The 12768-nt window shown below is 42.1% G+C and overlaps 1 protein-coding gene across 1 annotated transcript in view; it reads left to right on the top strand.

Annotated features, from left to right (window-relative positions):
• CDK15 (cyclin dependent kinase 15) overlaps window positions 1-12768 on the top strand; it is a gene marked incomplete at its 5' end in the record, with an annotated part of 36317 nt that overhangs the window by 6354 nt on the left and 17195 nt on the right. Inside the window, 5 exon segments of the mRNA XM_082763219.1 lie at window positions 1942-2036; window positions 2793-2855; window positions 4982-5105; window positions 5672-5792; window positions 12233-12326. Of these exon segments, the coding sequence (XP_082619345.1) occupies window positions 1942-2036; window positions 2793-2855; window positions 4982-5105; window positions 5672-5792; window positions 12233-12326 (497 nt within the window).

Consider the following 12768-nt stretch of genomic DNA (forward strand, 5'->3'; position numbering starts at 1 on the left):
TGGCAGATAGGCTCTGGGATACAGCCAGAGTATCTTTATTGTGTTCACAGGCAATTAGGTGCCATGGAAATATGCAGAGGTGCATATTTAAGATTCATACTGCAGTGCCCCGGAGAAATATTAGCGGTAGCTGAATGGACTAGTGGCAGTACCAGCAGCAGTTTAGCTGCAGCAGCACAGAGCTGTGTGCAAGAGCTAATCTACATTCTGTGCTGTTTCCAGTGCTCGTGCTGAATCAGGTATCCCATACTGCTCAGCAATTTCTGAACTGATATATACGCTTAGGCCACAGTTGGTTAATACAGTAAACCTGGCCATAGGGCTTTTAGAACCAAATGAAATCATTATGGTTACAAGATGCAAAGTGCTAATCCAGTGTAAATTTGCTTTGCCAGCATGAAACCCTTCAAATATTGTTTGCAGAGTGCTTGAAAAACAAAAAGCAGCTTTTATTCAGGACAAAAAGGCATTTGCCCTCCCACTGCCAGACCCAAATCTGTATTGTGCACTTTGGCTAATTCAGCAGAAATGAAGTTGCCGACCCATGCCTCATGTGGAAAAATGAGTACCACTGTGTGGTCCGACAGTACCTCAAACTGGTTTTAATCAGCAAGGAAGGGTGAGCCTGGAGCAGCTCTCAGGCTTTGCTGATAGATGGTTAGGCCAATAGGCAAAACCTGGCAAAGCTGTGTAAATACAAACAAGTTACTGGTCAGTCAGTGACTTCGTCTCTGTTCTTCGAGTTTGAAACTGAAGAAATGTGTACTTGCACACTGCCGGCAATGTGTACTTGCAGCCCAGAAAGCCAACTGTATCCTGGGCTGCATCAAAAGCAGCATGGCCAGCAGGTCTAGGGAAGGGATTCTCCCCCGCTGCTCTGCTCTTGTAAGTCCCCACCTGGAGCCCTGCATTCAGCTCTGGGGCCCCCAGCACAAGAAGAACACAGACCTATTACAGCAGGTCCAGAAGAGGGCCACAAAGATGATCAGAGGGCTGGAGTGCCTCTCCCGTGAAGACAGGCTGAGGGAGCTGGGGATGTTCAGCCCCAATAGAAGAAAAGGCTCTGAGCAGCCTTCAAATAAAGGGGGCCTACAGGAAAGCTGGGGAGGGACTCTTTGTCAGGGGGTGTACTGACAGGACAAAGGGTAATGGCTTTAAAGTAAAAGAGGGTAAATTTAGATTAGATATTAGAAAGAAACTCTTTACTATGAGGGTGGTGAGGCACTGGAACAGGTTGCCCAGAGGTGTTGTGGATGCCCCATCCATGGAGGTGTTCAAGGCCAGGCTGGATGGGGCTTTGGGCAGCCTGGGCTGGTGGACGGTGTCCGTGACCATGGCAGGGGGCTGGAATTTGATGATCTTTAAGGTCCCTTCCAACCCGAACCAGTTTATGATTCTATGAAAGTGATTGATATGTTTTCTCAAAGCTAAAAGCACAGACCTAAATTCAGCCTAGTATCTACAGTGATTTCTTTGGGCAGATTTCTGCACAAAAAGCTAGAAGCTGGTAGAAACCTACCTGTCCCCAGAAGTCTAATAAGGGCTGAGGATGCAGGTCAGAAGATGGATGGCAGAAGGAAGGCGAAATTCAGTGGTGGTGGCCCTGGGCTGCTGCATTCTGGCACTTGGATCTCTCAGCCCCTGCCTCTCTCAGCATTTGCCTTGAAGAAATGGTTTCTCCTCAGCTGAGAAGGTGACAGCTGAGGACAGCTATTTCTGAGAGTCAAGATCACACTTCTGAGGGAGGGATGTGTTCCTGCCAAGCCCAGAGCACTAATTCTTGCTTCTCTAAGAAGCTCTTCCAGAACCAGTATCTGCCACCTCACAGAACTGCTAAGTTTGGAATATTTACCCTAAGTTTTTATTTTCTGCTCCATGTACTGTCTCCTTCCACTACCAGCAGCAGTGGTGATGCTGATCTTCCTTTTTGTGTTTCCCCAGCTTTTCTTCTCAAGCATTTGAAACATGCCAACATTGTCCTGCTTCATGACATTTTCCAGACCAAGGAGACATTAACATTTGTCCTTGAGTACATGGTGAGTTTCTCTTTTTCTAGCTTCCTGTGAAGCTAGTAATGGGAATTACAGGGAAAAGACCAGTGGCTGCATCATGAACTTGCTGCATTGCGAGACAGCTACAAAGCAACAAATTGCAATCTTTTAACGCAATGACCGATTTTCCTTCTTAATCTCCTACTTTCCAGCCATGTAACTTCATTCTTTTCTTTCTGTGTATGCAACAACTGTACGCAAAAATGAATCCACATCTTGTCTCCACTAGGGTCACAGAAACAATTTACCTCCATTTACAAAGCAAAGACAGGGAAAAATGATACTAGCTCACATCCCGTCAGCATCAAATTTGGCACTGACCCCATGTGGCTCACCAGGACCAAGCTGCACGATTCTCTCATGGGCAAGATGCCAATAAATGAGCATGATCCTTGTTACTTTTGTTGGTTTTGCTAATAGCTATCAACCAAATTATAAGGAAAAGACAGGGGATATGTCTTCTTCTTACTGCAGCTTTATGATTAATTCTGGCACAAGTATGAACTCTGTTAACTATCAGCTTCAGGTCATAAACTGCTACAGTGAGATAACGGGTCAGCCAGCTCCCCGGCATGACCCAGCACTTAGGCACATCCTTGTATACTGCATCAGATCAGATCTTCACCAAGGTGATACATATCCTTGGAGCAGTTGTGTATTTTTTCCACTTACAGAAGAGGAGCTTTTGGTAAAAGTATGTTATACTTACAGCTCTGCCTCAATTTATCTGTTTTTATTTAGCACACAGATCTGGCACAGTACGTGGCCCAGCATCCTGGAGGACTTCATCCCTGGAATGTTATGGTGAGTTTCTTAAAAGATGAGTAGCCCTTAAAGCATAAGGAAGTATGCTATTTTCCACTATACATGATCACTGTAAATTGCTGCCGTGCTTAAAACATTTTTAAGCTCTTACTAATATCTATTTGATCCATACATGACAAACACTTTGGAGAGAAGCTGCCTTTGATAAAGAGGTAACAGACTACCTCTCAGTCTCTAAAGACTTTTTTCATTTAGTCTCTCGTCCCTGAATTTGCAAGAGCACATTCAGCTTTTGTGGACAATTACATCTTGTGACAAGCAAATTTGTCTCTACAAAATTTTGTATCCTCTTATCATTAGAATACATTATTAATCTCCCTAATTAAAAGCTCTTAAATCTCAATCTCTCTTCATATGAAACTATCTTTCTATTTACAGTCATTTAAATCTCTTTTGTTTCTGCTACAGCTTTTTGGGATAGGTTGACTAGAACTGAGCATGGCTGAAGACATACCATTACTTGGTAGACTGATGTTATAATAGTCTTTGACTCTCCTTTGTACACATCTTCACATTTAATTAACTTTCAGGATTTTTGCTGCATACTGACTTACAGTTTCAATGCAGATGTCCTCAGTGAATGCCTGGGTCCTTTTTCTGAGTAGCTTCAGTTAATTTATCTTACAGCTGTCAACAATAACTTTGTACCTTATCGAACTGCCTATTCATCTGGCTTTGTCAGATCTCTCTGAAGTTTTTCACTGTCACTTCTTATCTTGGCTAATCTAAATACTTCTGTCATCTTCAAATGTTGCCACCTTGTTCACATCTTTTTGCAGATAGTTGTTAAGCAACACCAATTCTAATGAAGTTTCTCGGGGCCCCAGATTTTAAACATCCTTAAAGCTCAGATATGTCCAAGATGCAGCGTCGTAGTTTTGGCACGTATCTCAAGGACTCTGCTACCAGGCGGGCTTGTAAAGCACATGGAGTGCATGGCTGTAACATGTACTCACTGGCACTTGTGTGAGTAAACACTAGCCAGCTGCACTGCTTTCCTGTCTCAAACCCTCACTGTCAGCAGCAATCAAACAGAAAAAATGATTTACCATTCCTTTGGGGGGGGGGGGGGCATCTAGATTGCTTCATTTTTGCTTGGCCGATGTTTGCTTTTTATTCTCTGATTCCTATCAAATATGATGCAAGTATGCAGAATATTACAGGGACACTTTTCTGGTACAGAAATGACCTATGGGTGTCACTGTTTTTCCTCCTCTTCAAGTTAAGTTTCTGGTGAAAAATATCTTTTCTCTGGTAAAGTCTATTTACTTCTGCTGTCTTTTGTTTTCTAACCACTATGCAATTTCATACTTTGTTTCTGCCCAACTTATTCTACTGAAGGCTTATTTATGGTGTCATAATGGTAGGAGCTAGACATTTTTTTCTTGCTTTCTCTTCTGCTTGTTTTTCTGCTTTCCCGACTGCTTCATTCATTCATCAGATCTTATCTGCTGTATGTGTTAGAATCATAGAACCATAGAACCGTTTGGGTTGGAAGGGAACTTAAAGGTCATCTAATTCCAACCCCCCTGCCATGGGCAGGGAAATGTTCAAATCAGATCCTCATGTTTTCTCCCAGCTCGAGGATAACAACTCACATTTGTCAAATGAGTCAGTTCACTGGTCCAAGCTCACAGTGGGGAGAGACAGTGCTGGTGTGAGCAGTGGCCCCAGAACTCCCTCTGCTGGTGTTAATCGGCTCAACTGGGCAAAACTTCCAGCTCCTTAACACTTCATTCTACTTAGCTTTACATCTTTATCAACACTGAAGTCAGAATATCTTCTGTTCTGAAAGCTGGGTCTGTGTTTCAGCAAGCTGTGTTTCCTCCTGCAGTCAACAATCCTACATTTCCAAAATGTGCACTTAGGAAATGTGCTGTCCTCATGAACTGTCCTCATAGACAAATATTCCATCCCAAAAGCCTGAGGGCAGTCGTATCCCACCGTTTTCTACTTCTCAGCCAACACTACCCATTTGGGGGATTTTTACTGTTTTCTCAATTGTTTTGTCTCTGCCTTGTTCTAGGGCTTCTCCTGAAGTTCATAATTAATGTATCACAGCACTCACACAAAATCATTTCATTTTTTTTGTTGGCTTTTTCTAGCTCTTCATGTTCCAGCTTTTGCGAGGCCTGGCATACATCCACCAACAACACATTCTTCACCGTGATCTGAAACCCCAGAACTTGCTCATCAGCTGCCTCGGTGAGCTCAAATTAGCTGACTTTGGTGACTCACAGTTTGGATACTGCTAATATATCTGCTCAGACTGAAGCTTTAGCATGCATATAGATTTGTATCCACAGCCAATTAAGGCACAGAAGCATAACCTCTTACTGAACTTCAAGAAAGTATTTCTGTGGTCAGTCCAGCCTTTCTTGTCTTCGCACCGATGGGTTCAGGAAGTAGCCTCATGTAAGTCAGAGCAATTACTGCCACGTAAAACTGGTTCAAGAGAACTGAGAATCAACCCCTCTCTCTTAAGAAAATAATGTGACATGTTAAGTCCACAGCAGTGTGCTGAACAAAAAGGTTTTCTTGGCATCGCTTTGGGATGGCTGCTTCAGGCACAAATGGTAAAGCCCTGCAAAACAGCGTAATGCTTGATCTGACGTGCCCCAGAGGTTTATTTGAGATGCTTTTTTCTTTATTGCTTGTAAGTTGCGTTGGGGTTGCCTGTGTTTAATGGACCAATAGAAAAATAATGTTCTGTTTCCAATTATTATTATCATTTATGTGTTGTACAGGTGGAAAGACTGTATTGTCACAGCACTCAATATTTTTTATTTTGGCAGGCCTTGCTCGTGCCAAGTTCATCCCCAGTCAGACATACTCCGCTAGAGTGGTGACACTCTGGTACTGTCCTCCTGAAGTTTTGCTTGGAGCTACAGATTACTCTTCTGATCTGGATATCTGGTACTGACCAATGCCAAAGCATCTGGGGTCTCTTGGGAAAAATCATCTTTTTCTGAATTAAATGAAGTCAACCAAATTAGAGCAGATACAGTTGTAAGCAGAGGAATTAACACTTGCAAGCAGAAAATGTATGAGCAGTGGGGAGTTTTGTACTGTGGGATTCACAGGTGTTTTTGGGAATGATGTTGCTACATATCAGCTGTGGAATGATATGTATCTCATCTGATAATATTTATGAGGTGTGTACATCTCATTTGGTGACATTTATGGAGCACTTTCAGGTCTTGCAACATAGCATGTTTCCTTAAAGCACTTATTGTTTTGGATATATGTGGTTGGCTGACTCAGTAGTAGCTCTCTACAGCTATGGCTTTGTGAAGAAATGATGGATGCAATCCCAACTACACCAATGATGACTTTGGCCTTAGTTAAATTGGTAAAGGCTTTTGTTAAAGATGGTATTAAAGGGATTCTGAATAGGTCTGGAGATAGAAAGGTGTCTGAGATTTTAATTACTTCCATGATACTTTGTCTTTCTTCTCTAAGAACATCTCAGGTGCACTCTGCACTTCATGCAGAAGGCCTGTTTTCAGTTAAATCTTCTTGTTTTATGAGCTCTATCACAGAATCTTAAAATGTCTGGGAATCGTAGGATGCAAGCTGCACAATGGCACAGCTGAAGGAGGGGAGGGGGCACTGAGAGCAGGAAAAAAGCAGGACAGGCTGAGGGTTTCACAGAGGTCTCACCACTCTTTTTGGGCTGGTCTGGATGTGCAGCAGGGTCATAGGGTTCACCCGCTTTCTGGCTCACTTCTTCACCAATCTGAGCCCACTCCCAGCAATACAGTCCTGACTTACTCACGGACAGCATGAATTTCATGAGGGCAGAGCAGAGCATCCGTATTCCCAGCAATTTTACATCTATAGATAGTTCTGCTGTTTTACGCTTTCTTCAGACCAGTTAATTCTCTGCCTGTGCCTTGCACACCAGGACTTTTATTAACTGCTATGCAGAGTCAAAGGCTGTGAAAGGGTGGGAATGCAGCAGGCTTAAGTATGTCTAATAAGAGGGTTTGGTAAGTTTACGAACAGCAAAGCTCCAGGTCTTCCAGCAAGTATTTCCTGCCAGAGATCTGTGACTTATCGGACACTGTGATGGGCCTACGTCTGTAGGGCAGTTCAGGGAAATGGGGGATTTTAGTTTGTTCACTTCCCTAGGGCTGATGTTAATATAATTGCTTAGGAGGAAAACCTTGCTAAATTCTAATGGCTTCCAGCTGCTAAGCCAGTCTAAACAGTCCTGTCATCTCCCTTGCACTAGTTGCTACCTCTCCCCTCCAGACAGTCTCTCAGGAACGTCTGTTCTGTTTGAGGAAGATGTCTGCCTAACAGACTGGAGAGTTATGCATTAGGTAGATGCTGGTAGTAACCTGTATTTTTTTCCTTGAAAGCTGAGCCCTGTTCAAAGCCCCGGCTGTACAGATAAAGCCCAGCATTTCTGCCTGTGCAAAACCAGCAACCCCACTACAGAACCCTGCCCTGGTGTGTAGTGAATAGCAACAGAGGGCTGGTGTACAAAGATCCCATCCAGCACTCTGACCAGCTCCAACAGCACAGTACTCTCAGTCCCACTGAACTACATTCACACTATAGGCACCTTTGTTATAACGCCTCCTTATAATAACAACATTCAAAGTGTTTGCCCTACAGAAAGATATCATGCTGAGAGAATAGAGTACTTCAGTGAGCTCTATTCAGTAACTTCCTCTAACAAGAGTCATTTATTATCTTGATGTACACTGCATTTAAGTTCAATTTTTGTCTATTAGGAAATAATGTGAATTCACACAGATGTTACTTGTCTGTTGGGAAGAAAGAAGAAAAAAAAAACTATTTCTTTTGGATACTGCAATTTACATGAAGGCAGGTCAGAATGCCCTTGGTAATGGCATGAGGCAGTGGGTGTTAAAGCCTTGGTTTAAAGAAACCAATTATAACAAAATAAAACATTATGGCAATTCATGCATAGTGTGCTTGAGCAGCAATACTGTCAGTGGGAGGCACATGGGAAGTGAATGAGGCCTTGAATAGATGAAGAAAGAGATACAGAAGGAGACTCACCAGCTCTTGGACTAACTAGAAAAGCTGCTTTAATCTCTCTGTATCTTTTTATTCCCCCTCTTTCTCCCTCGCTATCTCTTCAAGACTTTAGAAGATTCAATTAAGGGATTTCAGGGAGACTAACAATGTTTCAGGGAGATTATGCTGCATATCAGGGAGATTTTTTTTTTCTAAACACCAAAGGCTTTATGCATGTGCAGCACTAGTTTTCAGAAGCTTCTAACATCACGAGTACCTGCAGTCATCACTTCTTCAGACAAGCTTTCCTTGTGTAATATCTTCTATGAGAGACACAGGAATCTCCACAGGTAGAATCACTAGAATAAGAGTTCCTGTGCAGCCATTTAACACAGATCAGCCAGGACCATTACAGCCTTCTCCCCAGTCTAGTTCGCACTGCTATGCCAAACTGGGAGACTTAGACCAGGAGCTCCAGTGTATAGAATTGTTCTGTAAGGAGCAAGAGGACAGATATACATCTGGCTAAATGTCAAATTGCTATCTTCCCATGCCAGAGAAACTGTGGAGAGGGATCTCTGGGATGCCACAGAGATACCTTAAATCTTAATACTGATGAAGGTGTTTCTCTGCTGTGCAATGCAGCACTGGAACATGAGGAGTAAGTTCAGTGTCCAAACCTGCCCCAGGGATTGCAGGCTGATGTGACAGGGCTGTCTAAACCAGCCCTGTTTACGCTCACTGGAACTAAATATCCCTATAACCAGTTATACCTCTCCTCATACTTTAGCAGTCCGTGTCTTGCTTCGCATGCATATCTGGCACATGCTGCAACATCACGTCTAGGCCCCTTCCTGAAAGACACTGTGAGGGACTACAGATGGTACCACTGTCTGTCGCTTTTTTCACGCTGGATGGTATCAAATCTGCTAAATTTAAGAAGAAAAAAAAAAAAAAAAAAAAAAAAAACACTACTCCAGGAGGTACCACATCCCTGATCTTATTTGCACTGGTGTAACTACTGATCTCATCAGGGTTCTTCTGCCTGGCACCACTGCAAGAGACACCAGCACTAGCACTGCACTTCTGTTTTCCTCTCTCACTGTTGGGAACCAATCCATGAAGCTACACCAGTCTAAGGATACAGCAAGCGTGAGGAGATACATGTGACTACTGAACAGCCACAGAGCAGGGAGTGGAGGGATCCTCTGGATTTCCTCCTCCTGACAGAATTTGCTGTTTGCCCACCTAACTTGTCTGCACAGAACAACGCACACCTTCCTCTGCCCCAACTCTTCCCTGGGCAGCTGTATGGGACTGACACACTTCAAAAAGCCTTACATCAGATGGTAAGGAGGAAAAGGGGAAAACAAAACACCATTTCTGACCTAGGTCTAAATCTTTAGAAATATTTAAAAGTAAAGGGTTTTTTTTGAATCATTTTTATTAAAAGAAGGATCATTATAATGCTGCCAGGGCACTACCTGTAAATCCCGTATCTCAGACGGAAAGTTGAGGCCTTTACAGAAAGGGTAATACAATGACTAGCATCAAGGAGGCCTTGTTTTTAAAGTCCTACTTTAAAAGATAGAAAAAGCTACCTGAGAAACCAAGGTGGGTTCCGATACATCAGTTGTTCCAGCTACTTCTGGCCTTTTTGTAAGAAAAAAAGCATATTTCAGCCTGGAAGCACACAAAGATATAAACAGTTATAATTGCCACTGACAAATCGATTCAGTATCAAGCAAGCATTAAAGGCAGCTGGTTAGCTGAGTCTCACTACAGGAAACAAAAAGTCCTTCCTTTCCAGCAGTTGTGGTTGCTCTGATAGTTTTGTCTTTATTAGAGACACTGAGGCTTAAAGGCATCCAGAGATAATTGGAATAAACTAGGAAAATAAAAGAGAGCTCTATCAGAAGGCAAATTGGTAACAACCCAAAAGTTGATCCTCTCCTCAAACCAACAGCTTGCCCATTAGCAAAAAGACTGTTTTATTAGATTTGAATTTCTGAGCTATTTGCTCTTGGGTAATTATTAGCAAATTCTAGCTAAAATCTAGAAAAATTTATGAAAAAAAAAGGTGGGGGGGAGAAAAAACCTTTAATATTTCCATTTATTGCTCTGTCTGAATTTTATGCCTTCTCAGCAATAATGGAAGCCACAGCAGATCTGGTTTTCTGCCAGCCATGAATTCTGTTGGCTTAGACCTATGCTTAAGAGCATTTTAGGTCATGAAGACCACATTTACAGAGCACTCATCATTAGAAGCTCTTTTCCTTAGTACTGTGTAAGCCTCTAGTCCCCAGGTACTCAGGGTCTTAAATTCAATTTACAAAACAGCACAGACAGCGCTGTTCATCAGGAGGAACCTCTGCAAAAGATCTAGTGGTATTTCTCTCATCTGTGTGCTACAGTGAGTCCATACAAAGTTTCTGCTGTTGCCAGTTTAATGGTCATTTCTAGCTATGATATCAGAACCCAAACTCTGTGTAAAAGTCATGATCATTTGCTCCAAAAACATGTGGAGTTGATTCTCTTCTCAGTACAAATCGAGTACCTAAATTGCATTGACCATATGTGGTTAAACTTGTGCAATGTGATCAGTGGATTGCAGCAGCCCCTGTGGTTGCAAAATAGGGTGAACCATTTGGACACATAAAACAGCTGTGAAAACAGAGGGTTGGTATGACACTGGTCCCAGTAAAGTCAATCTGTGGGCTCACAAACAACAGCTAGTGATGTGGTAGTAGTACGAAACAAAAAAATCTGCGTCGTAAAAGCTGTGGGTTAAGTTTCATGATAAGCCTGGACCGTGTGAGAGCACATTTAACAAATAAGGAGCTAAGCTCACAAGACCCAAAGTAAGGGTACAGGAAGTTAAGGATAACTGCAACAGAAATGTTTGTGAAAACAGCATTAGATATGGATCTGCAAACAGGCCTGGCATCATCTGATGTATGAGGATGACCAAAATTAATTCCGCAGATGAGTTGCATGTCAGGCTTTCAACTGACCACAGCCAGGTGTGAAAAGCATCTACAGCATTGCAAAAACAAGGTGTAAGGAGTAACAGATGACCAGAAAAGATTACTGGTTGTGGCTCAGCTAGTGAGAATACTTTTGGAGACTGTTAGACAAAGCTGGGTTTTCAACATTTAAACTTAAGGGACTCATATCTGGTATCACAGAAGAAGATTGAGACTTAAATTTGAATAGTTGGGATGGGGCTTAATGAAAAGGCTGGAAAGCTAGAAAATACTTGATGAAAAAAAGAAAAAGAGCAGAGTTTTATACCATACAATAAGAGATGGAAATAGTTGCAAACAGATATGTCTACCCTGTCCACAACTATCTCATCATTATTTCCAGCAGGACTAATCCACCTTAGTAAAATTAAGCAGTTTTTGCAGCTCTTTTTTTTTTGTTGTTGTTATTCTGGCACAAATGCAGATCAGGAGATGTCATAAAAATGGGATTACTTTGACTAGCTTTTGCCACTGAAGTCTTTATGCTATGAATTCTTGCCTTCTATTTTCCAGTGAAGAGCCAATTGCTTCTGAAGGGAAATCATTCTAGCGGCTACTGCCTTTGTGTTCTTTCTAAGTCTATTCTTCGAGACCATATAATGTCTTATAGTTTCCCATTTATTTTTCATATTGTTATCACTCCAATTCTGCACCTTTTTCTCACTGAAAACAACCTACTATTCCACAGACTTCTGCCCTGACTATCTGTTTTTAGGTGGGTTTGTAACAGGATAGGCTGAAAGGGACCTGAAACTAACTGTTCGCTGCTGGAAAAAAGACACCACTTAGTGGGTTTCTCTTTCAAGGATACCACCTGCCTTGTTTTGCTGGTGAAGGGTGTTGTTCTTTTTAGTAGGCAGTGCTGGTGAGAAAAAGCAGATGGGACCAAAACTCATACGGAACTTTGACTGCTCTCTGCTATTCTAAAATATTTATCCTGGAGGGATGTGAATGTGATGAATCTCCAGTCTCCTCCCATCCTATTTTACTTGCTGGGTTTTTAGGTCAAGTGTTTCAGTGTGTACGACTGAAGTGGCCTTCAATGGAACCTTTATTTATTTACATGTATTCAGACACTCCACATCCTGCCTTGCTTCCTACGCACACACACACTGGATGAAAAGAATGTAGGCAATACCTACACATCAGGCTCGTACTTTTCAAACATGAGCTGCCAAACATATAGGATTTACAACTTAGATCAGGATCTATGCATTTACAGATCAGGATTTCTATATTTCCATTCCAACAATTGTTACCTCTCCCCTGCCCACCCCAGATTCATCTTGTATATATGATGTATGTGCATGAGTTAATACCTTGGGTTTCTTGCAGGAGCGCAGGCTGTATTTTTGTTGAAATGATCCAGGGTCAGCCAGTATTTGCAGGAACTTCTGGTACTCCTGAACAGCTGGAGAGGATCTGGGAGGTGAGTACAATATATCCTGAAATGGGAGAGAAAAGAACGTATTGCTCCAGCTCCCTACTTAATTTTGAAGTCCTGAGCATAGGTCCTGTGAATAGCAGAATAATTTGGTCCGATCTGCCAGGTTCATAGCAGACTTTGTAACCCATTTTATATTTGGCAACTTTCTTACAGACACCGGAGTAAATCAAATGACTTTCCTTTGATGTTTGTCATCTCATCAAAAATTTAAAGCCAATTAAAGTGACATCAAATTGAAGCAGGCATAAAAGGTGTGCAGGTACTGCAAATTCTGTTCCTTCTTGTTAAATCTTTTACTTATTGTAGGATACAGCACACCATAATCTCACAAAGAAGCTCTAATACTGCTCACAAACTGTCTTGAAAATGGCAGGGTCCCGAGGTTTTTTGCAGGTCCTTTGTTATATTAACTTGGAACATTTTG

This window comes from Aythya marila, assembly GCF_965140915.1.
Source record: "Aythya marila genome assembly, chromosome: 6".
NCBI classification, from domain to species: Eukaryota; Metazoa; Chordata; class Aves; order Anseriformes; family Anatidae; genus Aythya; species Aythya marila.